At 40.1% G+C, this 27,997-nt stretch overlaps 2 protein-coding genes and 1 long non-coding RNA gene across 6 annotated transcripts; 2 read left to right on the forward strand and 1 right to left on the reverse strand.

Moving 5' to 3' along the window:
* Positions 1–714: 714 nt before the first annotated feature.
* Positions 715–24,646, reverse strand: LOC120733935 (glycerophosphodiester phosphodiesterase domain-containing protein 5-like). Of its 4 annotated transcripts, none has more exons than XM_040032466.1 (17): positions 16,613–16,755; positions 14,903–15,036; positions 13,692–13,878; positions 11,795–11,898; positions 11,522–11,615; positions 9,650–9,709; positions 8,324–8,422; positions 8,119–8,212; positions 7,479–7,624; positions 6,976–7,058; positions 5,311–5,461; positions 4,449–4,673; positions 4,155–4,312; positions 3,918–4,065; positions 2,867–2,949; positions 2,670–2,749; positions 715–1,093 (listed from the first exon to the last, which is right to left on the reverse strand). In XM_040032466.1, exons 3-17 carry the CDS (start codon positions 13,845–13,847, stop codon positions 1,011–1,013), a joined length of 1,764 nt encoding a protein of 587 aa, XP_039888400.1. In that variant the 5' UTR covers positions 13,848–13,878; positions 14,903–15,036; positions 16,613–16,755; the 3' UTR covers positions 715–1,010. The 4 variants fall into 4 exon arrangements, with proteins under 4 accessions (XP_039888400.1, XP_039888401.1, XP_039888402.1 ...); XM_040032467.1 differs by lacking the exon at positions 16,613–16,755 and adding an exon at positions 24,541–24,626 and having other exon boundaries at positions 912–1,093; XM_040032468.1 differs by lacking the exons at positions 14,903–15,036; positions 16,613–16,755 and adding an exon at positions 24,541–24,646 and having other exon boundaries at positions 912–1,093.
* LOC120733937 lies at positions 16,745–23,932 on the forward strand. Its single transcript, XR_005695919.1, has 3 exons — positions 16,745–16,781; positions 16,864–17,049; positions 23,730–23,932. It is a non-coding gene; the product is annotated as an uncharacterized LOC120733937 (long non-coding RNA).
* On the forward strand, positions 24,108–27,883 carry LOC120733936 (aquaporin-11-like). Its single transcript, XM_040032470.1, has 3 exons — positions 24,108–25,120; positions 25,585–25,701; positions 25,974–27,883. Exons 1-3 carry the CDS (start codon positions 24,532–24,534, stop codon positions 26,078–26,080), a joined length of 813 nt encoding a protein of 270 aa, XP_039888404.1. The 5' UTR covers positions 24,108–24,531; the 3' UTR covers positions 26,081–27,883.
* Positions 27,884–27,997: the final 114 nt, after the last annotated feature.

Consider the following 27,997-nt stretch of genomic DNA (forward strand, 5'->3'; position numbering starts at 1 on the left):
AAAGTAATCTCTTACAAATACAAATAGGTATACTCAAAGATTGAGCTTTTTACAGAAAGCTATTTGAATGCAAAAATGATCTTATTTGTGATGTTTAATTTAAAAATGTGTGCATACATTATCAGTATTTATTCAGGTTCTAACATACACATTTTAAATAATCAAATTTGTTAAAATGGTTGTTTGTGAAATATAACAGGCAATTATAAGCACTCAAAATCATACCATACACCTGTGACACTTCTGAAACAAAACTTTCTCCATAATATTTTAGCGCTTCTTAACAATGTATATTCTACTCAGTTAATGCTCATTACCTGTAAATTGCTTAAGTCCAAGTTTTTATAATGTGGTCCTATTTGGCTCATTTTCAGCTCCACAGTTTAGTTGTTGTTGTTGTAGTTACTCTGTTAAAACATCTCATATGCCGTTTTAGCTTCATCCCATTTAAGCCAACTGTCTTCTGACTGGCTTCCTAAGACAAACAGAAGGTTTGAACAGCAGGTGGGCTTACCTTTTGTGTCCTAGAATCTAGATAACCAAATTAGTATCGATGATTGTTTCTGCCACTGAAAAAAAGTTAGCATGTTGAGCTAACCGCTCTGGAGAGCTTTTGGCTTACATTACTAGCGCGCCTGATTATTTGACACTGTTTAATACAGCTCAATATAAAGAGTTTCCCATTAATTTAAATAGAGGAATATAAAATCAGGTTGACTAAAACGGCCCCTGTGGGAAAGGTTTAACAAGTGCCATCTAATAAGACACTGGATTTTTGTTAGCTTTAGCCAGAGCCAGGCTAGCTGTTCCCTTGTGTTTCCAGTTATTGTGCTAAGCTAAACTAAGCTGCTAGCTGTTGCTAATCATTTTAAGTCTAACGTAAAATTATTTAAAACGCTAAACCAGATAAATAAAGAGTGAAGCATTGTTTCAGACACTTTAATTCATTAAGACACAGAAGTTTTTCGAGGTTGGCAGTGTGTGATTGGGCTTCGAAGGCTCAGCAGACATTAGTGCTCTGTTACGGCCGCCAGGCTGGGCATCCTTTCCGCTGCTGAGTTCCCACTGGAAACCGACCAGATATCACTCAGCTCTGAGAGAGAAGATATAGTCAGAAGAAAGAAAAATTAGCTGTCCATAAGTCAAAATGTTGGGTTTTTAGCCCCATAAAGCCTGGACCAGAAAAATCCTTCAGGAAACTCCCATTTGCATATATGAATTTTCAGTTTTTAAGTTAAGTTGCTACATATGGCAATTTTATGCACTTATATCCTCATAATACGACTCCTATTCATTTATATCCGCTGTAATGAACATTTGTTTTTGGTCTATATCTTTTGACTTAATTAAGCTACCCTAATAAGTCCTGATGGTGTGCTCTATAGAGGACATGCTGGTTTTTCCAATGATATCTCATGTTTTTGGGTGCCCTCTTTTAGCTTCAAAGAGGCAGGTTCTCAGGATATGATACACATATTGTGGCAGTGGGAATTGATTTATCTGCAGTTTGTTTGTTTAAACTGTGTTTTTTAGCCCTAAAGAAAAACTTTTTCATATTGATATCTCCCATATTTACGTTATGAGAGCTCCAAAAAATCCAAAATTCCAAAACCCAGCCTTGTGTTCTTGGAATATTTTCTTAGTATGAAGGTAAAAGTTTGTGTGGCTTCATTAAATATACTAAAGTTGTCATAAAAAAAAAAAACAATCAGCTGATTCTGAGGGGTTCAGATGGGAGGTACTGATTGACTTCATATAGAATGAAAGATGCTATAGAAAAGGTCATGGAGTTATTAAAGGGGGTATTAAACTATAAAATTAACTATAAATTAAAAATGTAAAAGTAGTTTTCTATAATTTAAGGTGGCATCTTAGATGTTTTGGTTTTTCTGTCCAACAGTTCAAACACCCCCATGAAAAAAATTTAAATCCTCATTTTTTTCACAAGCTGGAAACATTATACACACACACACACTTGTTTGTGTTTTTTTCTTTTTTGTTTTTGCTTGTTAACATTTTCAGTCCTCTAATTCAGTCCTCAGTGTGAAACATCAAACCAGCTCCTTAAACTACAGGAGGTAGATGAGAAATAATCACAAATCACACTAATTCCATCACATTGTATTAACACAGGACTCCCCAAAAATGTTTTGCAACTGTGAAAAACAATTGTTGATTTATAATCATTGCATTTGCATTGCAAATAAGATGTTAGACCTGTTTGTTTTGCACTGATTACAGTGTACGTCTAATCCCTCATCTCATAATTAAATCTTTGTGAAAACCTATACTGTAAGAAAATAAATCAGTTTAAGTCTGTAAACAACCTTATAATGGCAATTTTCCAATATATACTAGAATATATTTTCTACATGTATAAATACAAAGTACATAGTTGATGATAAATTAATTTTTATTGAGAAATGTAACCAATCTGATGGTTATATTTCCATTTAGTTGATTCTTTAATTTGATGTAATTAGGGGTTTTTAAAACACCAGATTTTTAAAATAATGTACAGAGAAAAAAAAATCATTGTTTACTCTCAATGGGGTGATTTTAATTTAGCCTAGAGATGAAAATGTCTGTGTGCGTCACATATCTAGACTCCAGTTTCCTTCTAGTCTTTTGTTTTTTTTAAGTCTGACGTTTATTTTATGGTAAGTTACCCTTTTTAAATTTGCTGTAAGTGCCACCTTCCAACTTGATCCTGCTGCCCGTGCAGAAGGCCAGTTCTCTCTCTCTCCATCTGAAAACATATTTTCATCTTGATAGAGAGCGAAACATCGCGATTACATCAGAATAGAGGTTGGATGTATTGGATGTGAGGTAGGTGTGTGTGCGTGTGTGTGCGTGTGTTTTCCACCTGTGGAAGAAGAAGATAAGGAGGATCAGCACAAAGGACATCAGATCAGTAAGAATCCACATCAGTTTATACTCATCGGGACTCTGAGAAGCAGATCAGAAGAGACCGTATGGAAGTGAACAGGTGAATATTAATATCTTTCACACATGAAACAATAATAAAAGGGTAACAGATAAAACCACAGTTCATTTTATCATTCCTTTTATCATCTTGATAATTACTGTAAATTCCTGTGATTAAATATGGTTTAAAAGCTTCCCTGATAAAGCTTGTTGCACTAATTTCTACCACAAGATGGTGCTGCAAGTTAAAGTAACCAAGCACTTAATCGACCAGGAGGCCTGCCGGCTGTAGTACTATAAAAAGAAATATCAAGAGTTAATCAAAGCCGAGAACACACTTGAAAAGATTTCAACACCTCTCTGGTAAAGAATTGCCCAATGATATGTAACAATGTGTATTATAACATAATTTAGCATGCTACAGATGTGTTTTAGTGCTTTAGATGCACTTTAGTGCACTAAATGATGTATTAAAACAGATATAAGAAACAAATGTAACAACAAAAGCAAGCAAAACTTTATTTATGTAGCACAAGCTCACGATATACACGGTGTACGTTGTGTTTTTACAGATAAAAAACAAAACACTCAACTGCAGGATACTTTAAAACACGCATGCATGAACAATTATTAGAACCTAAAAATTGCAATCGATTAAACAAGCAGGAATAGGGTAAAATAAAACCAGAAACCGGACTACTGAAGGTTAAATAGGAGTTGCTATGAGTTTGGTTTAATCCCTGATTATGCTGGATGACTGATGTGATTTGGTAGGTTGCTTCAGCAGCTTGGACCATAAAAGGTAAAGCCCCACTACATGATACTACAACCGCACCTCATCCAAACTACCTCAAAATTGATACCCTTACTCCCCACTCCTAACTATATGGTATCATCACTAGGTCAGGTGTTTCAAAATAAAAGCTTCTGCAGTAAGAAAGAGAGAGAACAGGTCGATGTCAGACATGAAGCGCATTGCTTGAACTCACCATGATAAACAAAGGGGAACTGATGGTGCTGAGCAGCTGGGGGGCGTTAGTGGTGACTGAATGCACTCCAGCACACCAGGCTAGAGAGTAGAGCCACGACTGGCTGATCACATACAAGTTTGTGGTGATGTTTACTGCAGTGTACTCCCTACACACAGGAGAGGAGAAAGTCATGAATATTACTAAACTAAGGAGGAGGACAGTATAGACACACACACACACACACACACGTGTTACCTGATGAGCTCAGCAGACATGGAAGTGTAGTCCAGGTTGAGTTTGACGATGTGGTTACTCTGGAGCTCCTCTAGAGGGAGCCGACTGCCTGAAGTCTGCTGGAGCTCAGGATCGAGTTCCTGGACCAGAGCTCTGAGATTTGATGGCAGCCAAAGCACCTAGATATGGCACGCAAGCAGTGTTACCTACTACTCACTCACAGTAACTGCACTCTTTACTCTTTTCAAACGGTAAAATGCTAAATTACAACATTTCACAATGGAGTCTGGTGATAGAGAAATAAATAAGCCTCGCCTGTGAGGAATGGATGGATGATTCGTTCTGGATGACCTCGAGCGTGCGCTGGATCCAGGTGTCTCTGAAAGGGTGATCTCTGGGTGGCCGATAGAGGTCGAAGATCACGAGTTTGCCCGTCTGAGCTGCCAGCTGGAGGAAGGCCTGCAGGCTACAGACCGACTGGTTTCCAGCTCGCTGTCGGTCGTCTGCGTTCAGAGAGCCAGCCGTGCCAAATGGGTTGTGCTGCAGGGGGTGACCATCAATAACCAATCAATACAGTGATTTCATATGACATGTGATATGCTTTTCATTGGCCAGCTGATTTTTTTCCCCCCATTTTTGGCTGTTGTCATGAGGAATTCATTTGTGTCCAAACATGCTCAACTCCCTCCTGTAGTTATAGTAACACTCTTAAACCTTGAATATAGTAAACAAACTATCTTCTTTTTCTTTTTTAGCATTTCATTACATCCGTACATCCATTTTCTGCCACTTATTCTAGTCTGGGTCAGGGTTCTCTCTCCCCAGCTACCTCCTCTCGCTCTAACCCTCTTCTGGGACGCATTTCCAGGCCAACCAAGTGATGCAATCTCTCCAACATGTCCTGAGTTTGCCCCAGTGTGTCAGGTAGACATGCTCAAAACACTTCAAATGGCTTATTTGAATAGAAAAGATTAGCAGCTGTGCTCTGAGCCCATCTACGGCAAACAGCAGGTAAAAGAATATCAGAGAGGTTATTAGCTGACCCCTCAAACATGCAGTGAATAAAATCAATAATTCTTCCTTATTTTTTTAGAGCTTTTTTTCTTTGGTTACATTTTTCAGACATCAGAGAATAGCTATGACTATCATGGGAAAGGTCATTAAATGGCAGACTCACAGACAGGAACCAGTCCCCAGCGTTCAGGCTCTCCAGCTCGTTCCAGGTAAACCTGGCAGCTGGAGTATTGGTCCGGTTTGGGAAAACTTCATGGATGTTGGTCGTCCGCTGCAGAGTGTAGTCATGCATCAGAAAAGGCACTCCATCAAAACTACAAGGACAGGACAACAGTATGAGACTCCAAATGGGGCAGGGAGCTTTTCAGAAACAGAAAAGTCAGCTTGCCTGAAAAGTTATTGTATTTAAAGTTTAATAGGCTTCACTGAGACCTGGCTAAGTGCTTGGTCTCCAGTGAGCATGTATGTAGAGAGCTACTGGCTCAAATGCTCAAATTCTTTTATCAATACTTTACATTCACTATTACACAAACTTGGGGAATTTAAAATGCCAATGAATTCCTCAAAAAGTCGATTATCATTGGATTTATTGGATACTTTGATTCTTATTCTTTATACTCGACTTTAATAAACAATATTTTTTGTAAATGTAAGGGATAACACTTATAACAGTAGTTTATTAATGAGTGACGTCCAAATCAATTAAAAAAGTTGCCTAAAGGTTCTTTATATTGTAAGGTAAAGACCAATAATACATAGAAAACCCCAACAATCAGAAGACCCCTTACGAGCAAGCACTTTGGCGACGGTGGGAAGGAAAAGCTCCCTTTTAACAGGAAGAAACCTGCGGCAGAACCAGGCTCAGTCAGGAGCAACCGTTGGCAGTATCTCTTTGGATCTCATATTGAATGTACCAGTGAAAATATACCGGATCTGGAATCTACTTCAGATCTTTTATGTCCCTAAAAGGACTGCGTATCAGTCAACTGTCCAATTGCAAAAATGGAGGACTGCGTTTCAAAATGGATCTAAGCATTAAACAGTCTTGAATGGTTTTAAATCCGAGCTGGTTTAGAGAAGCAAAACTACAAAAAAATGTCACTGGATCCGACTGTATTTTACACATAATTAAATACCATGTGGTAGAAAAGTGTCTGCCACAAAAAGAACCAAAAGTAATAGAGCCAACGCTGCAGGAATCATAAACGTTATACTATTAGATAAAGAAGACTGTGGTTCATTGTTGCAGCTGTTGCAATTAGAAGTTCACATTTTGTAACCTTAATCTGAAATCAGATCAGTCATCAGCAGAAAAAACACCACAATTAACAGGAAGTGAAACAAGATGGCAAGACATCCACAAATGTTTGGTCACATGATCAATCGAGACAGTCGTTGGCCACGCCCACTGTTGATTCTGCAGCATCTGCGTATTTGGTTGCGGTTTTAAAGCCACGTTTGTTTCTATAGGACATTTTAAATAACCCCAGCTGACCGAAGTGCTGAACAAGTTATTCAAAATATACACTTTACATAACAGTTACTAAATGAGCAATAAATACAGAACAAAAATCACACAGAACAAAGTCAATAAGACGCCGTTTGCATAATAAAGCCCAGGGTGCTCTGCTCAATAGAGTTTTGAAAGTGTTTTACAATAACTGAGACTGTGCAGTGATTATGTGAAAAAGCAAGCTGCTGACATGTGATTGCTTTGTCTCTTTGCAGCATGTTTTCTAAATACTGTTTAGGCTGCATTGCACTGGGCTCTCAGGGCCATTGTACCATAATTGAACACACATGCTTTCGCAGAGAGCTCCTCGCTGACCTGATGGTGACATCCGTCTCCAGACCGTCACACCCAGCCTCCACCGCCTTCTCAAAGGACATCAGGGTGTTTTCTGGAGCGAGCTGCAGAATGAGATCAACAGAGAACAGCAACTTGCAGTAGCAGTCAGTGCATGTGGGGGACTTTCTCTCAGCTCTGAACAAAACACACGAAGGATGTGAGCTTCCCTTTGTTTTTGTGTCAGTTCAGAGCCTGAGCGGTGCCCAAGAACATATTTCACATTACACTCATTTATGTTGTGTCACATTCAGGCTTAAAACTCTTTTACAGACCAAAAGGTTTTACAACAGCATGTAAAAAAATCCTTTACTCTCATGAACAGTAACTGTTTGTTTAAGAAAAGAAAATCAAAATCTGCTTATTTCTGTTACAAAGAAAGAAAAATTCTCTGTTTTACTTTGTCACATGTGACACTAGGACAATTGAAATACTGCTGCTCTCTCACTTTAGTGTACAGGACTGTGTACTGTGTTTTTGCTCACCATAGGGGCTCCTCTGTGGCCAATGAGAGCCGGTGCAGGGCCCAGGGTCCCCTTCTCTTTGATACAAGGAGAATACAACCCGAGGGGAATCAAGTAGAGGGACAACAGGACGGTCAGGTACACGGCCATGATCAGGCCTCGCCGTACTAAAACACAAACACACAATATAAAGCATAAACACGAAGAGAAAGAGATTAAAAACAACCGAGGGCTCCTAACTAATAAATGAAGGAATCTGTGTGTGTGTGTGTGTTTTTCCCCTCAGTATTTTTCTAACCTGCTTCACAGTTCGTGGATGTATAGGTGAGAAGAAAGTGTTGTGAGGTCGTTTGGATGAGTTGGAAAAGCCCAGTAAGACCATCAGTTCCTGAAATACTCAAAGTCACTTAAATCCCCTTTCTGATGCTCAGTTTAAGCACCTTTACATGCCTAAATGCACTGAGTCGCTCTAATGTAATTGGTTAGTTGATCAGTTGTACCTAAGAAAGTGTCTGCTGAGTGTATTTTGCCCATATTGTGCTTTTCTTGTGTTTCTTGAAAACTTATTTTTCAATTTACTTTAAATATGAGTTTTTATGTTTATCATCTTTTCATATATCAGAATAAAAACAAACATTTTAAAAGCACGTCTGAGACTCACCCGTGCTTTTCATGCGAAAGAAATGCAAAGCAACAGGCCAAGCCAGTGATGTCATCAGTAAGACTCCGCCCACATGTAAGAAAGGTGCTGTTACCTGGTCATGAACAAGAGGGAAAAAAAAAAAATCTAGTTAAATCTAACACGAGAAGTGGAAATCATAGACACACAGAAAAAGTTACGTTGAGGAGGAGAAGAAGAGCGTCACCTGGAAGGACAGCAGCAGCGTCCTCCATTCTTTACTCCACAGGTTGGACAAGACAGCCATGGCGATGACGGAGACCGTCAGGCTCACCAGGATCCCGATCTGCAAAAAACAGTGTCAACGTGTAGAAACATGAAAAATGTTTCATATGGATAGAAAACATCTTCATTTGGCGACACTGACTAGAATTGATTCATTCTGGTGATTTTTTTCTTTAGCATCCAGTGAATAAAACATCCTAATAAGCTCAGAGAAAAGAATTAGCAGGTCAATTTTAAGGATGATGTCTGGGTGAATATAAGGAGAACAACAAACATGGATAGTATAGTTTTCCACTGTGTGTTTTTCTATCCAAGTATGTTTTTACTGCACTAGCAGTGTGTTTTTTCAGATGGTTTTTCATGGTGGATTAGAATCTGATGGTGTTTTCCACTGGTTTTGAAAAGGTCCCAAACACCACTATGGTCAAATGCAGCCTAAACCATGACCGAGCATCCACTGTGTTTTAAATATAGCTGAAGACACTCACTGTTGTCTCTCTATCCTGACCTCCTCTGTACTTACTGACGATTTGAAGCAAAAATGTATCTCCATCAGACCTGTTGCCACTAATTTTCAATCCAGCTCTTGTGTAATCTGGCATATCTCAGCCTTTTTAACCTTCCTTAAGAACGGCTTCGTTACGGCCATCTTTCCACTGAGACTTTTTCTGATGAGACTTCAATGAGCAGTCGATGAATCAACCGAAGGTCCAGATTTCTCTCTCTCTTTTTCCTACTTCTTAAGGAAATGACTTTCAGACACGGAAACTATTTTATCTTTGGAATTTTTCATAGATCCAGGTAAAGTAATGGGGACACAAATAATATGCTTTTGCCACAGGATGCTAGTAACAAAGTGCTAAAAGATATCATTTAAAATCGGTTCTTTTATGTGTAGATACTAGATCATCCCCATATGTTAGGTGATTTTACTGTGCTTGAATGATTCATAGGTCCATGTTAAGTGGCTTAACAAAAAATAAATGAAATCCCTGTGAAAATGTCAGGTCAGCCAGCGTTCAAAGAAGAATTTTGAAAGACCTTCAGAAAGCCTGGAGAACTATTGCTCATGACCACTTTAGTAAAATTAACAGAGAAAATAAAGAAAAGTCCCTTTAAGACTGACAGTAATTATCCACCATAATTACTGTGCAGACATTCATGTCTGAGCTCAGAATTGAATTTGAAGTCTGCAAACAAAAATCTATGAAAAAGCTGCTGACCAGTTCCAGTGACACTGCATTGACCCGACATTCCATAAAAACTATGAGACACATCACTGAGTTACCTTGTGGCTCCAGTGTAAATAAAGCTTCTGGCCCTCTGACAGCAAGCACACAGCCAGCAGCTGCAGAGACAGAAAAGTACAGACAAAATAAACTTGGGAAGAGATGATGAGACTTTCTGGGCAAAGTCTGAGCTAGTCTGAGGAATAGTTCAAAGTCTATGTGAGATATAGTTAATAAATGCATTCACCAAAGGGCTTGCATTTCTGTACTGGCTTTAAAATTCCCATAATAAAACTGACTTTTGTGCTCAGACAAGCCTGTTTTGTGCTCTTTGTGTTCTGGTTCTGCACTATTTTTATCATTAACTGTAACGTTCCTGTAGCACACGAAACAGGAAAGGACATAAGATAACAACATAACATAGTGGGCATGGTTATGGGTTAAAAGATGAGCACATAAAACTCCTCTTGCACACAGGAATGTCACATGAATGCATAAGGGCGGCGCTTGGCAAAGTTTAAAGCAGCCAGAGCAGAGTTTATATAAAAACCTGACCTCTCATTGCCTTTGTAAAACTGCTTTCACACTTATGATCTGGCCAGGTTCTCATGAGCTCGTCGATTTAGTAAACACACAAACAGTGAATCTTGTTTCTTTTAAATTTACAAACACCCACTTAAATTTTGAAACTAACATGTATTTCATCTGCAGATCAAGAAAGTGTTACATCAGTTTGGAGTTATATGTTGGAACCATTTACGCACTTGCTTTCTAATCTACCACTTCACAGCAGCTGTCTCGAGCAGCTTTATGTTGTATGATAAAGACCCTGCAGAAGCCCTTTATGGTTACAGTGGGGAGGAGGAGCTCCCTGCTAACAGGAGAAGGTCTCCGGCAAAACCAGGGACTGATTGTTGGGTAAGAAAAAAGAAAGGCAAGTTGCACAGTTTCACCGGCCTGTGGCCGATTTATGACTGATTTCATGAGCGTGCCTTTGGACTGCAGGAGGAAGCTGGTCTACCTGGAGAATTCAAAGTACTGGGAAAATATGCAAATCCCAAACAGGAGCGATTAGTGACCTCAGAAGCGTGCAGAAATGTTGATAGGTGTATTTTTGTACTACGAACAGGGCTTACTGGCAGGCTTACTGGTTCCCATGTTTCCACTCTTAATGACTAACAGCCTCCCAGCTTTTCCTGCATATTTATGAGAGCAATAATAAATTGATCTCTTGCATAACTCTGCAGCAAAGCAAAGGTGTCAAAATGTCAAAGTAGCCCAGAAATGAGTGAAAACACCAGCATAAAACTGCTGCGGGGCTGCAGATCAATCGATTTCCCATGAATCTACTTATGGTGGGGGGAGGGTATGATTTGTGGGAGAGAGATAGGGTAGGATGGTTAAGGGCATGGCATCAGCTGGGGTGAGTGGTACACCCAGAGTGCTAATTATTCTCTCTCCCTGTATAGTCGGTGCAGGGCCTGAGGATGAGGAAGTGAACAGAATGTGAATGTTTCAAATCTGGGCGGCTGCTGGCGCGAACAATTGCAGTTACAAGTTACAAGATAATTTCAGTGATGGTGGATTAAATATATACAATATTTAAGTGTTTGCTTTTATTTTTCGGGTTTTAAACAATCAATCAGTTGCTTCAAATTTGTGTTTGAAAGGAAATTACTAAAAGCGATTGAGGTTCCTATTTTAATGCTGTTGTATCAATAAAATATAAAAGAGAACTTAAATGAACAATCTGTGGTTAAAAAAAAAAAATAACCACAGATTGTGTGGTTTCCAAAAACACTACAAAATAAGACAAAAAAAGCAAGAGTAAAAAGTTGACACCACTTGGATAAATTATCCAGTCAGCTAAAAAGACAAGTAGAAGAAATCGAGATGAGAGATGAAAAGCCAATGCAGCGTTTGTGTCTCACCACAAGCACTGTGACGTAGGTGAAAAAGACCACAGCGACAGCCAGCAGCACCACAGACCACGGGAACCAGAAGCCCAGGTTCCCGAAGTTAAACCTTCAGCCAAATGAGAGGAAGCACAACAGACACGAAGGCAGAAAAACGTTTGTTACATGTTCAGTCAACAAAGACATATGAACGTAAATTTAGCACCAATGATTCCTGCAGCAGATTAATCTGAACAGCTCTATGTTTACCTACGACAGTACTATAAGTGCAGGAGTCGCTCCACCCACCAGTCAAAGTCATTGTAGTCATTCTTGGCTTGTCCCCAGAAGTAGAGGAACAGCAGCGTCAAGCAGAAAGCCGCCACAAGCACAGCAAAGCTGGCACCCTCCAACTGATGACAGAGGAGACAAAACAATGAGAGAAATTTGTTTTTGTTATTCCCCGAGTTAAATCCAGCCCCCCGCACTGTTTACTGCTCTGTTTCCGTGGCATTTTAAGACTTCCTCTGAGTTTTACAGAGACAGAGGAGCTCCAACCGACAGCTCTGTTCAGCATCAGCACAATAAAAAAACGAAATGAAGTTGTTTAACTGTAATGTCTGAAAATTATTTCTCATTTGGTGACTTTTACAGTTGTAGAAATGCAAATACTGAAGTCAATAACTGCAGAAAACAAAACAAAGAATCAACATACTGACACGTCACCCTTACCTCATTTCCTTTTATTGATTTGTTTTATCTTCCTCCAACTGTAGCTGACTTATATTCTCCCACAACGATTTATTAGTGGGGTTTTTTTCCTATTTGCTGTTTGGTTTGATGATAAAATTCATGTTGCTGACCACGTGTGTCTCTAAATTTAATTATTCTGCATTTTTTTTCCATCATATTTTGAGTGCTTTTACTCCTCTCTCTTTCCAAACACAGCATCTCAACTTTAGATGGCTTTAGAAAAAGAATTGGGTGCACAGGTTTCAATTTTTGAGTGTGTTCCTCTAACCCACAGAGTCAAAAGTATATATACCAGCTCAAACATACACATAGACTCCTACTAATATTTGGTTAAATGTCCATTAGTAAGTTGTACCTCGACTAGATCCTTTTGATATCCATCAACAAGTTTCTGGCACAATTTTGGGTAAATATTTGACAACTCTTTTGAGTTCATTTGAATTTGTTGCACAGACCTGGCTTTTAGACATAGTCCACAAAATTTCAAAAGGGTTGAGGTCGGGTCTCTGGGAAGGCTGTCCCACCCGGCTTTATCCCTTCCAAAAATAGTTTTGTTGTGCGTTTGGGATCAATGTCCTGTTGGTTGTTGATTTGAAGTGAAAGTGAAGAATTTGGAGGTTCACTATTCCAACCACTGCACAGTCCCCAAGCATGATGCTACCGCCACCATGCTTGACACTTGCTACAGTATTCTCAGGTTCAAAAGCCCATGACAGGGATGAGCCCTGGTGGTTCCTGAACATCCTAACCAGTTTACTCACATTTGAAGATCACAGTTTGGATCTTCTTCCAGATCTCATATTTTCTTGCAGCTCCCTATTATTTTGAGTATTCATCAATCCATTGAGTGCTGTCAAACAAATCTCTTTTATGCTCACAACTACCAACTGTAGTCAATCATGATCACCAATTAGAAGTTAATAGGGCTTGGCCTCATGAAGTTAAAGGACACTGTTGAACCTTCAGGACCACATTATTCAAATATGTGAGTATATGTATATATTTGAGCCTTTGTGGATTAAAATAGCTTTTTTCCCTAAATCTGAATTTTCTATTTACTCCGGTTATCTTTGTCTAATATTAAAATTTGATGATCTGAAACATGCAAGGGTGCAAACATGCAAAACAAAAAATAAGAGAACAGGAAGGAGGTACATGCTTTTTCAGAGCACTGTACGACTCAAGAAAGGAAAGGGGGCCACAGAGACGGCTTACGTATAGGACCTAGAGTTCTGTGCTGATTTCTTATATTGAATCTTTAAAAAATAAATTCCAAAACATTCAGTTTCCCTGGACTTTAATTTTGGTAGGAACACTAGAACTTAAAATAAAAAACCCCAAAAACACTGAAACTCCTGTAAACTTAACCACAGTATGATGCATTAATTCCAATGATAATAAACAGATGACTTTGGCTGGAGCAGAAGTGGCTCTTGTGTTGCTGCTTCCTGACCTTGTTGCAGCAGCAGCCCTCAGGCTGACTCCTCTTGTAGTGTTTCCACTGGCAGCCGTACAAACCAGCCAAACATGACACGAAAGGCTGGTGCTCATAACGTTGCAGCAACTTCACACGAAGGCTACGAAACCACTGCAACAATGTAGACGCCATGGCTCATACACACACTGCCACAGCCTCCATCCTGCTCCAACGCACACAGAAATAAGAAAAATCGACTAAGACAACCAGACAAATTCGAATTAAAGCTAAAACATCAGAAAAGAGGCAAATCAAGTAAAACAGGTATAAAACAGAGGCCAAAAGGGTCTTAAGTTTGCATTGAAATTGTCCAATAGCTACTAAAGCATCACTTTTAGGGTGTATTGTGGCATACAATGTGTGCAAGCTAAACCTGAGCTATTATTTACTGTCTTTTTGTTTTGTTTTGTGGTTTGTTTGGGGTTTTTTTATAAAAATAGGATAACACTGAGAAACCTTCTAACTCCTCTGGGCTCAGCTCCCAGAAAGCTAAAGTTACACAGCTCACTGGTCGGTTTTGTCCATCACTGGCAGGCTTCTTCACATATGATACTCAAGTGGGTCATTATCACTACAGGAGAACAAAGAAAGTCTCACTAGTTGTGTTTCCCCCCCCTTTAAGACAGATTTACTTACAATGCGCTTGTGTATTGACTGAAATAAAGTGAAGACAGATGAAACTGATTCAAGTATTTAAAAAAAAGAAACAATTGTTTCCTGATTTCAGCAATACTGGCATTTCATGGCAGGTTGTCATGGGTCCACTTCCTGGAAATCATAAAACATGACATGACAAAATATCCACCAGTCATCACGAAACTAAAGACAACCAACCTGGGATTATGGTGCTAAATCTCGCAAACTTTTAATCAGACTCAAATCTCACTTTTTTGATTCACTTAACACTTTCCTTCGTGTGTTGTATCGTGGCCGAATTAAAGATTTAGACTATTTCATCATAAAAAGTGCTAAATGAGTAAAACACACTAAGCGCGTTCGCAAACCAGCATGAAAATATTAAAATTGTACAAATATTTAACGCATTCTGGTGATGAACGCTCCATAAAACAAAGAACGGGACCTGAGGACCTGTTCAGAGCTCAAGCGAGCAGCGGATCGTTACAAAAACACTGTGCAGCTTCCACTTCAGCCTGTTTTTTGTTATGTCGTAAGGACAGATCTCCTACCTCCAGGCCGGTTCTCCCTCCGGGTAAACGGCAGAGAAGAAGCCGCAGTGTGCAGCCGTCCGGAGCAGGTGGCCTCGGAAAACGGGTCAAGTCAGCGGGAATTACTAACACGGGGACCAGGGGAAAGGCCCTGCCTTCAAAAATACAGGCACACATTTATTTTTTAAAAACACGTCTGCAGTAGGATTTTAGCGGTTTTATACAATCTTGTGCATCATTTTTTCGCCATTTAGCTTTTATTTACACTCCATAGCGAGATTTTATATGTATCGAGAATATTTAGTAAATATTTGCAAGTATGAGGCAACAGAGCGGCTTTATTTTGAAATTAACACGGAAATGAGAAGATTGTAACTGTTCCTCTGCTTTACTGCTGTTGATGTCCTGCACCTCTGTGTCATCCACCGCCACCTGTTGCCGCAGTCGTGGAAAGACACTGCGACCATCATCATCGTCGTCGTCATCCCAAGGAAAGCTTGGTTTGCAGGCTGGCTTTAAAATACACGGGTCCCATAAGCGCGCAGATAAAGAAATAAATGAATGAACTATTTCTAAATATTTATTTGGGCAGTTATTGTAAAGGAACTCAATTCTATTTTGCGTCAAATCACAACAACAGTCGCCTCAAGGCGCTTAATATTGTGAGGACCCAACAGTAACACAGAGAAAACAGGAAACCCCATCAATCAGACAACCCGCTGTGACCAAGCACTTAGGCGAAAGTGGGAAGAAACCTCCAGCAGAATCAGGTGAGACTGGTTGGGGGTGAGGGGAGGAACACAGGACAAAGACATGCTGTGGAAGAGAGCCATAGTTTCATAATAACTCATAATAAAATGCAGAGAGGTGTATAAACACATAGTGAGTGAAAACGGGTGACAGGAGAAACACTCAGTGCATCATGGGAAGTCCCTAGCAGTCTAAGCCCATTGCAGCTTAAGTGAGGATTTGGGGTCACCTGATGCACCCCCAACTATAAGCTTTGTCAAAAAGTAAAGTTTTAAGCCTAGCCTTAAAAGTAGAGATGTGTCTGTTCTAGGACCCACAAGCAAACCAGCAGTCTGAGAGCAAAGTGTCCTAATGGGGTGATACAGTACTACAAGGTCACTAAGATAAGACGGCACCTGATGATTCAAGACCTTGTATGTGAGGAGCAGGATTTTCAATTCTATTTTGGATTTAACTGGAAGCCATTGAAGAGAAGCCGATATAGGAGAAATATGCTCTCTCTTTCTAGTCCCTGTCAGTGCTCTTGCTGCAGCATTTTGGACCAACTGAAAGCTTTTCAGGGAGTTTTTAGGGCATCCTGATAATAACAAATTACAGTAGTCCAGCCTAGAAGTCATAAATGCATGAAATAGTTTTTTAGTGTCACTCTGCATAGAAGTGAAAATATATGCTGTGACTTCTAATGATACTGCCTAAGAGACACATGTATAAATCTTTAATTTCACAGGTCACTGAAAGATCAATCCGAGTCCATCCCAGGCTACTCCGGCTAGCCATGTTACTGGTATGAAAACATCTACTATCCACTATAATTTAGGTGATTCATCCAGTTTCATGTCAGAGATGGGGGTCTCAAGAAAGACAAACCCACTATTTATTGTTTAAGTATTTTATACATAAAACTGTACAAATAATCAGCTTGTTTTACATTATATGAAAAAAAAAAATGAGGAAACCATGATAAATGTTGTAAAGACTCACCTTTCAGCGCACTCACTCACTTCACCAAATTCACCTTGTTTCTTTTCCTCACACTTGATTGGGTCTGGTGCTTGCCCTTAATTGCACTCACCTGTCACACATTATATAAGGACTGCACTCACCTACAGCTCACTTTCACTCCTTCTTTCCCACATGGGTGTCAGCTGAGGTGAGTTTTTGTTTGGGTCTCCTCAGTTCACGTATTATTCTAATTTAATGAATGACTTAAATCAAATGTTGTTTCTTTTCAGAGTTAGCAGTCCATGTGTGTCCTTCAATACTGATTATTCAGTTAAATGAGAAACCTGTAAGTGATTGATGACTTCATTCTCATTCTGATCAGATGAGCCCATGATGGTAACAAGCTCCCGCTTCCTCTGAACCACCTCCTCCTTACAATAAACGACAAAATATTAACAAACAGAAGAAAAATTTAGGTGAGCATGTCTTTTTCCTTTCCAATATCAATGAACAGTCTTGGAATATCTGTATACCGGTAGTTGGTCATCTGTTTGCAAACCTGTAGAAATTCAATTATATTGATTTTGCATACATTCATAGCAGTTGCTTTAAGGTGCTTTAGTTTTATTAAGTGAACAATAGATGATCTTTGAGCAGCAAAGATCATCTATCAGTCAGGATCTGCTTCATCTGGAGGTGAAGGTAAAGAAGAGGAAACAAGCACAGACCTCACGAGAGAGAGAGAAGAGAAAAATTTAAATGACACAAATAGATGGCATAAAAACACTAGGGGAGTGACAAGAGGTGAGTCCCTCAGTAGCACAACTAAGGGGTGAATGCATTCTGAATACAAGAGCAGAAAAGGGGGAAAAAAAATCATCCTGAATCATCCAGATTCATTTTTTCCTAATGAAACCGTTAACAGTCTGTACAGAGTTTTCATCAGATTGCAGTGCACCCCCAAGTCTGGTCATGCTTTCCATCTCATCATGCTCTTCTGCCCCCTGAATGGCTAATGTGTCATCTCTCCGGTCCAGACAGGAACTCTGCTTTCTGAATATCAAGTGAAGTTAAAGCCCAAACAAAGTGATTCCTTCACTAACATCTACAGGGTGGGCCATTTATATGGATACACCGTAATAACATGGGAATGGCTGGTGATATTAAAGTCCTGTTTGTGCCACATTAGTATATGTGAGGGGGCAAACTCTTCAAGATGGGTGGTGACCATGGTGGCCATTTAGAAGTCGGCCATCTTGGATACAACTTTTGGGGGGTTTTTTTTTTTTTTTTTCCCCCCCATAGGCAGAGGGCCATGTGACACATCAGACTTATTGGTAATGTCACAAGAAAAACAATGGTGTGCTTGGTTTCAACGTAACTTTATTCTTTTATGAGTTATTTACAAGTTTCTCTTTGTTCACAGCCATTGACATGTCGAAGAGGTTAACACGTGAGGAGCAGATCGAAATTGTGTTGATATCTGGTGAACGCAGTAACCGGTATCACTCTTCACACACTGATAGCAACACTGCAGGAGAAATGCCAGCACAAGCATCCAGTATCCGTAGTTTCAGGTGCTGCACATCTTGTATCTTCACACCATAGACAATTGCCTTCAGATGACTTCAAAGATAAAAGTCTAAGGGGGTCAGATCAGGAGACCTTGGGGGCCATTCAACTGGCCCACGACAACCAATCCACTTTCCAGGAAACTGTTCATCTAGGAATGCTCGGACCTGGCACCCATAATGTGGTGGTGCACCATCTTGCTGGAAAAACTCAGGGAACGTGCCAGCTTCAGCTTCAAAGAGGGAAACACATCATCATGTAGCAATTTCAAATATCCAGTGGCCTTGAGGTTTCCATTGATGAAGAATGGACCCACTGTCGTTGTGCCCCATATACCACACCAAACCATCACTTTTGTTGTTCCAGCAGTCTTGGAGGGATCCATCCAATGTGGGTTAGTGTCAGACCAATAGCGGTTTTGTTTGTCAACTTCACCATTCACATAAAAGTTTGCCTCATCACTGAACAAAATCTTCTGCGTGAACTGAGGGTCCTGTTCCAATTTTTGTTTTGCCCATTCTGCAAATTCTGTGCGTCGATCTGGGTCATCCTCGTTGAGATGCTGTAGTAGCTGGAGTTTGTAAGGGTGCTATTTGTGAGTAGCTAATATCCGCCAAAGGGATGTTCGACTAATGCCACTCTCCAGTGACATGTGGCGAGAGTGCTACGCTGTGGGCTCTTGCTGAATGAAGCTAGGACAGCCACTGATGTTTCTTCATTAGTGACAGTTTTCTTGCGTCCACATTTTGGCAAATCCAACACTGAACCAGTTTCACGAAACTTAGCAAGCAGTTTGCTAACTGTAGCATGGGAGATGGGTGGTCTCGTAGGGTGTCTTGCATTGAAATCTGCTGCAATGACCCGGTTACTGCGTTCACCAGATATCAACACAATTTCGATCCGCTCCTCACATGTTAACCTCTTCGACATGTCAATGGCTGGTCAGAAACTTGTAAATAACTCATGAAAGAATAAAGTTACGTTGAAACCAAGCACACCATTGTTTTTCTTGTGACATTACCAATAAGTTTGATGTGTCACATGGCCCTCTTCCTATTGAAAAAAAAAAACAAAAAAAAAAACAAAAGTTGTATTCAAGATGGCCGACTTCTAAATGGCCACCATGGTCACCACCCATCTTGAGGAGTTTGCCCCCTCACATATACTAATGTGGCACAAACAGGACTTTAATATCACCAGCCATTCCCATGTTATTACGGTGTATCCATATAAATGGCCCACCCTGTACACCCGCAGATAGAGCTTTGTTTACATGACCCTCTTAAAGCAGATAAATAGCTGCTTTTACACCATAAACAGAATAAATGTCTAGTAGTTCATCTTGTTTTGCTTGAACTTTTATTCCCACTGGGTGGGCAGACTCCCACTGCAGCTGCCGGACAGACTTTGTAAATATTAACAAATTCTGCACAAATAGGAAATGCCAAGTCAGGCAGATCACAAGCAGCAGCATGTGAAGGACAATGGTAGAAATAGTCTAGTTCAATTTAACATAAAGAAAATGTAAGAGTGTAAAGCAGCTTGAGTTCAGCCTTTATATAATGTAAAGCGGAGGTTGATGAGATGTTACTTAGCAGATTTTTTTTTTTTAAGTCAAAGTTCATTTTCTTTCCATCGCTGAAATGCTAATCAAACAGTAATTAATGGATGGAATAGCTCATTTTACATTCCAGACCAAAGCAGCAGCGGCCCAACTAATCCCACCATGGTAATAGCACTTCTGTACTGCAGGCCTGAGCTTTTACAGACATCATGTGAGGGAGCGACACGTGAGGATGCAAATGTCAAATGCAGGGAAACTGGTCATTAAAGTCTATTTGATGTCCAACACTGCAAACTTCCTCCAGGCATTCATTGTTGCTGCCCATCAAACTAAAATACGTTCAATTGTTTGGATCTCTTGATCGGATGAGTTACGGGTTTTTGGATCATGCCACAGCATCTCAATTAAAAATCAGTCCTAACCTTAAGCCCCAAAAGGTTGATTCTGATATAAAAAAAAATGCATTTTCAAAACCATTAAGAACCAGTTAGAACAATAGTAAGGACAAAAAATATAATTAGACAATTTTAAAAAATCATGTATAAAACAATCTGCATGTATAAACAATAAAATGATCTTATGGATCGCAGGGAGTCACGTATAACATTTAATATGCAAAATGGAAACAGATTTCCATCTACTAGTCAGGAGTCCAGCAGAACCAGATGAAATCAGGTAATTAGTGCTTTGCTCAGTTTAACATAAACTGCAGTAATCTAGTGTCAGTAATCTAATCTGTGTCTTAACAGAAAAGAATAACTGCATATTGTCTGCATAGTAATGTAAGAAATGCATACAAAGAATGTGTCCAGAAATTCATCCCCGAGGGTCTCTGATGAGGCTATCCAATTATTAATATGATTTCTGAAATATTTGATAAATATGATGAAATGTCTTTTTAAAGAAGTGTCAGAGAAACCAATCCAACTCCAGTCTGTCAGAGTGAATGGTATGATCAATGATTTGACTGGAATATATATGAAAATGTGTTTTTGCCCTCAACCAGTCCAAGTAACTGATGGGCCACAGCTTTTGAGGATTTTAAAAATTATTAGAAGTTTGGAAATGGGCCTGTAGTCAATGCTTTTTCTTTTAAGTTAACAGATGACAGTGGCTGTTTAAGTAATCTGGCATGCACCCAGATGATAGATGATAACTCCGCATCCCTGGTTGAAATGTATTTTTGATGCACCATTAGAAAATGTATACTTCAGGCAACTTGCATGCCTTTGGACTCTAAAGACACTGCAGCACCCGAAGGGAACTTCTGATATTAATTTTCTCACATTATAGGTTGAATGCATATAGAAAATTGTATCACACTCTGTGTAGGCTTTTCTTGAACAGAAAGACAAATACTTGGCATGTTGAATAAACAGACATAAATGATCATCAACACCAGACCCTGTCGATGGTGTTAAACAGGAACTGATTATTGTGCCTATTATTGCTAATCAAGCTAGAGAAACGGGATATTCTTGCATCTTTAAGTCAGTTGAACGAGGTTAATAACTACTTTGTGTGCTGGTAGCCCACATGGAGGTTTTTTCCATCTAGGTTCAGCTTTTCTGCTCTCTCATCTATGATGACAAATATGATCATTGATCCAAGGTAAAAGAACGACTGGAGCAAATTTGGATTTTAAGGAGGCCACATTATCAAGAACTGTACAATTAGAAGAATTATAGATTAAATGTAAGATCAGATGAAAGCAGATTTCAGAACTTTGAGAATTCAGAGGGGGGTTTAGGAGGCTGCTGATAAACAATGGAGCAAACTAATTCTTTAAAAATGGTTGGGTGGACAAAGTTCCACAAGGGGGCAGCAATCCCCAGCCAAATCTGCCTAATACAAAAAAAAAAAATAAGGAAATCGTTTAGAGTAAAAGATTTATTGGACAAACATCTGCAGTTAAGAAGGCCAATAACTGCTAAACTGCCAGGCTGTGATTTACAGGGCACAGGAATGAAATTATTAGGTCCGGAAGTAGAAATGTGATCATTTTGCCCTTATTATAGGGATTGGTAAAATTGGTATCTGAAGAATGAGGTTGGTGAGTTACTAATTAGAATAATGGGCAATGATTATGGCTGAGCATTATGGTTGTGGACACAGGAGGCCTGTAAAGGGAGCTAGTACAGAAAACCGAAGTACAGCTCACCACGTGAGCTGGAGAAAGGATAGAGGGATGTAGACAGACGGTATATTATTACTGTCTGTCTGAATTATTACTTACTATGCAAATCTTACATCTCAATGTCAGTGTACTCCATTTTTATATTGCATTAGCGTAACTGCAGCCACCTGGAGCAATTATCCAGTGTTTTTGGGAACACTGGGGGCAAATATTGATAATGTATACTTTATTTATTGATCCCCGTGGGGAAATTTCTCTCTGCATTTAACCCATTCACTCCTTGAAGCAGAGATAAGCACAGCTGGATAGAATTATTACTTGCATTTCATCATCTATGCAAGTCTTACATAGACATGGTCAAGAGGACCTACTGAAATTCAATCTAAGCATCAGAATGGGGCAGAAAGGTGACTACACGTGGCAGGCTGGTCTGAGTATTTCAGAACCTGCTGACATGCTTGGCATTTATCCAGTGAGTGGCAGCTCTCTGGGCAATGGCCAGACCACTTTGAGCCAATAGAAAGACAACAGTCTGAATGCACAACATGTAGAACCTTGAAGCAGAGGGGCTACAGCGGCAGAAGACCACGCCAGCTAAAAGAAAAGCTCAAAGGCAAGTTCACAGACACTGGACAAAAAATGTTGCCTGATCTGATGGGCCTCCATTTCTGCTGTGACTTTTGGATGGTAGGATCAGAACTGACCTGTTTGGATGGGGAACAGGAGATTAACATCGTGCATGTTCACCTGATGAATCTGTGTGTGTTTCAAAGAACGTTGCTGAGTCTATGCCAGGCACTAGCGTGGTATACCTACTAAAGTGGCCAGTTAATATAGGTCAAAGGATGCTGTGCAAACAGACAACCAGTTTTCATGACTGTTGAAAACTTCTCTCTTACACAGTAACACCATATCCATAAAACATGGAACTCCCCCCTCTACATGTAGAGGATCACCACCACTGCACCCTGGATATTAGCACAGGGTGTATGAAAGGTGCTCCAATGCCTTTCTCCTGCTACAGTTCATGTGCACACACCTGCATGATGTTTAATGAAAACCTGTCAGAATAGGTTTTCAATGAACTGTCTGATTTCTGCTGCCTCTGCCTGAACTTCTCACTGGTAGCGAGGTCAAATGTTAAGCCCTTCAAAATATTTACCTCCCAATTCCTGATTTGACTTTTCAAAATAAAGCATGGGTTCCTATGGGACACTAAAAATAACTCGAGGCCAAACAGGAAAATTAATAGTCAGCAGGTCTGGGGTGCACCTTTAACTGTGTCAGCTGAAGTAACTCCACCCTGCCTGTTAGTTGATGAAATCATGCCTGTTTTGTTATTTAACACTTTGTAAACAGAAATGGAACCAAGTGCTATAAGGAACAGACCAGTTCGTAGTTACAGAGGACTATGAGTGCCAACATGAACAAATACATTAAATGTATCAATTAAAACTGGAAATATTTAATTAAATTATTGAATCATAATTATATATTCAATTTCCCATTGTAATTTGACGCATTTTATTAAATATGTAATTATGCGTTTATTTAATTAGTTTTGGCACTCGAGGCCCTCCAAAGTGGTGGACATTTAATGTCATTATTAATCCAAAAAATTTGACTTTCAAAAGTCCATCTAAAGGCCAACAAAGAGACCGTTCCCACTCACATTCACGTCTAGGGCCAATTTAGAATCACCAGTTAAGCTAACATTCGTGTCTTTGGGCTGTTGAAGGAAGCCAGAGCAGTGTGAGTATAGTTAACTAAAACTAAATCTGCTGCTGGTAATTTGACTCATTTTTCTGGTTTTGTACAAAACCTCGCCACATATTGGAAAAGCATTTCTTACAGAAAGAGCATGGAACTATGTGCCTCTACAGGCATGTGTGGTGTGATCAGCAGGAACATGAACTGCATAGAAAGTTACAGCAGCAAAAGAAGACTGTCCCCACGTTTGAGCTTTGAATGGGAGAAATGGTGACTGCATCATATCTAAAGAGAGACTCGGTGAAAACAGACTCGATACATTTCAGAGATCAGTCATGTTTTACAATGTTTATAATTAATATTCTGTGTTTTTGTGCTTTTACCCCTTTTTTTTTTTTTTGCATTTACATTATACAGATTTTAATGCTGTCACAGGTATGTGCCGGTTTTCCATTTGTTTAGATTTTTTTTTATTATAATAGAGTAAATTACAACTTCTTATTGTAAAACATTGAATTACAAACTGAAAGAGAAAGTGCCCTCAGGGTGACTCTTGTAACCGGTTTGATAGATGCTTGTTGTGAGTAATCCCGCCAATCACTGCAGTTCCCCATTTATTACCCACTTTTAGTAGTTGGCCTTTAGAGTCACTGTGGATTTATTTATTTCTTTTTACCACGAAAACATATTACACCTCTATGGAGTTTCCATCTTTCATGCTTATATTCTGACTGAACATGTGGAACAAAGCGGTGTCTCGCTGGCACTTAAGTATTTTGACTCTAAATACTTTTAATTATCAGGCATTCAAATCCCCACTTTTATTTTGAAGGCGGTCTCAATCCGTGCGCCTTGACGCAGCAGCGTGGATCAAGTAGACTTTACTCTGACAGATGAGTCCTGAAAGTTGCCCCCGTCACGAGGAGCGGCTTATGCATTGAGGTCAGACCGTGTGGGGCAGTGAAGAGCCGGGAGATGACCTACCTGTGGGTTTCCGTAGCGGTGCTGGGGGTTTCGGTGCTCCTCAGCGAGCTGATCCGCTCCGCAGCGCGTGTGTTCCCGAGAGATTACCGGATTTACCTGCTGGAGGCGGCGTCCACATTCCAGCTCTGCTGCTGCACGCATGAACTCAAACTGCTGGGAGACTCGGCCCACCTGGAGCTCAGTTACGGCCTGGCTCTCACCTACACGGTGACTCTTGTCCACTTGGTAACTTTCCAGGACGCGACCTGTAACCCCACCGCGGCTCTAGAGAGTGTGTGCCGCGGGACCCGCAGCTTAAGAGCGGCCGGCGTCCTCATTATGCTCCAATTCGCAGCTGCCGTCGCCTCGCAGTCTTATGTCGCCTCCGTGTGGTCGCAGGGTCTCTCCGACATTCACCTGCAGCACCAGAGCACTGACTTCAGGTGCTTCGATCCCCTAGGCGGGACGCTGCTGGAGGCCGCGGTGGTGGAGCTGGCCTGCGCCTTCGTTTTCCAGGCTGCCTGCATGCACGTCCACAAACTGGACGAAAGACTCCAGGTGCACTTCATCGCTGCTGTTGTAACGGCAGCAGTTTATGCAGGTGTGTTAATGAGGGGCACTTCCTACTCTTCACAGGTCTAAACAAGTAAATGAAACCCCCTTTAAATAGAAAGGGTCACAGTTTGTGCCCCGTACACCGCACAGACCCGGAAAACTTTTTTCTTTTTTTCTTTTTTTTTTCTTTTTTTTAATGTTAAGAACAATCCTGCACATGAATACTGGCAATCACCCTGCCATGGTTTCTGTCAGAAACATTGTACTGTCCTGGGAACCACAACATAGACCCACAAGAATCAAGATCTAAATGGCACAACTAAAATACTGACCACAATCCTACTAAATCCAGAATTTAAACCATCCTGTCAGCCTTTGTGCTTGCAAAAGTGCAATTATTAAATGCAGCAAGCATGCATATTTACCCTCCTCAGCATGTGGGTTAAAAGTGCAGATGGTTCCATGCCCATAAAGTAAATTAATTATTCTTCCATCTTTTGTTTTGTGCAGGTGGAGAGATTTCCGGAGCCGTTTTCAACCCAGTATTGGCCTTCTCAGTTCAGTTCCCCTGCAGCGGCCACACCTACCTGGAGTACTGTTTTGTGTACTGGCTGGGACCAGTTTTAGGTAAGCAGCGGACTGGAGTCCACTCTTTATGCTCTCACGTCCACTTTTAGATGCGAGAGTGGTATTTGTTGTCTTTTCTAACTCTCGGCAAATAAGATAACTGACTAAGAGCTCAGGACCGACCTGCTCTACAAGCTACTCCATGGTTCGATTAGGATGACCGTCCTCTAAATAAAGAAGCTTGGCCTGTCATTTAAATGCACGACTCATACCTGACATATGTCTGCTTGTTGTTACCAAAATAACTTCCTGTGTCTAACGTGTGTGTGCAGGCGTGGTGAGCTGCATCCTGCTGTTTGAGAAGATCATCCCTTTCCTGTTTGGTGGGAGTACCGTTGGGCTGGACGTTCCTGCCATCCAGAAAAAGAAGACCCAGTAGGTGCGAGTGGGGAAAAGCCGTGCCTGTTTTATTCCTCATGTCTTAACGGGATAACAGCAGCACAGCCAGCTTTTGTTTTTCTTTTGTTATTAATGCTGCACTGCAGGGTTGCCTCACCTTCAAAATGTCTGTGAACACATAAAAAAACAATACACACTGTAATGTGTGGGTACTGTCAGGGTAAAACGCACTTTTACTGTCACTGAACAGCAAATGTCAGCTAAGATGTCAAATACACTGTTAGAAAGCTGGCAGCTAATCAGAACACACAAGTGGCTTCAGTTTCTCACTAGAAGATGACAAATGTGCTTCATACAGAGGCTCAAACCTGCTGTTAAAACACTATTTTAAATGTTAAAAATAACATATGCATTCTGTGGCTTAAGGTTGACCTAAAATCTTAATTCTTCTTTCTTCATGTGCAATTAAATGTTAGCTATAATGCAACTGCAGCTACCAAAAAGCATAAATTTTCTAGTTGCCCTACATTTAACAGGGAAAACAGCCCTGGATATGCACGGTTAGTGCCATTTTTATCAATAGTTATTTTCATGAATCTTATAGTCTTAAGATTTAAGCACAAATATTTAAAGTATTGCCAAAAAAATAACGTGAAAATTGTCATAAGCACAACAACGATGAATGTCTGCACTATTAAGCTGAATGTATATTTGTGCTTATGTCATCGCACATGTGACGAAGCTGAAGAACAACAGAAGCGCACAGATTTTAAAAATACGGACAAAGCACAAGCAGCTAAGTGGTTAATATGCAAACAAGTATGTGTGATGGTGCACCTACTAAAATGTATCTTTTTCTCTATGCAGTCTGGTAGATTCATGACTTTTTGGGTTGTGGGCCATTAATTGGAAGCACTTTAATTATTTATGCTGCTCCCTTATTTCCCATGAGCGTCACCACAGCGGATGGATCCGGCTTACACGACCCTTCCATTTATTTTGGTTTGGCACGCCATTAGGAGTACAATAGCCTGGGTCTGTTCTGGATTGCGGGAGCCACATTCCAAGCTTTTCTTAAGCTTGATATTACTGATATCAGGACATGTTTTCAGAGGTGTGAAGAAAGATCCCCGGTTCGAGACCAGAAGAAGACTCCAATCCATTTGAGGTTGTGCCTGGAAGGTTATTCTGTGTATGGATCAGCTGTGGCAATCTCTCGTTAATAAGAGAGCAGCAGAAAGAATCTAAGACACATGCAGCCACTGTGCAATCTCCAAATGCCATAAAACAACATAAAAGGGTTTAATTCACTCTTATTGCCAAACTGGGTGTTGTTGGAGAAAAGGACTGCAGATGTTTGGTTTTATTAACCATGTTTTCAAAGCCTTAAACCTTCAGATGTCTTGCTTTTCTACTTCATGTAGCATGTTAAAGAAAAATGGACCTCAGTTGTAGGACATGCTAATGGTGATGGTTGGTTTTGGGTGACCAAACCTTTGATCTTTTATTGGTTTAATCTCACGTTTGGCTCGTTAACGCGTCTGTCTGGTAGTTTACTGTATTTAAAGGTTCAGGTGCTAGAATTATACTGTATGTGGTGCTGGTGGGACTTTGGTATTTTATTTTTGGGGCACAACACTGAATCTGAAGTTTCTGTGCATAAAGACGATTGATCTTAAAAACCTCCTACAGTGCCAGTTTCTGATTGTAAAACTGGGATAATTATTTTAAATAAGAATGTGGTTAAAAACATTTCTCTGTGAACAAAATGTACAGTGGTTTTCTATAATGTTGTAATTTAAATGCAGTATTTTGATTAAAAATATGTCTGAAAAATGTTAAATGCTGTGATTTTATTGGAAGGTGGCAGGGAAGTTTCCATGCAGACATTCGTGGGTCCTCGGATGAGGAATTGTAGTCATTTGGATCCAATTTGAGGATAAATGCAAAGACTAGC

Source organism: Simochromis diagramma, unplaced genomic scaffold, assembly GCF_900408965.1.
Source record: "Simochromis diagramma unplaced genomic scaffold, fSimDia1.1 OVJJ01000216.1, whole genome shotgun sequence".
Lineage (NCBI taxonomy): Eukaryota > Metazoa > Chordata > Actinopteri > Cichliformes > Cichlidae > Simochromis > Simochromis diagramma.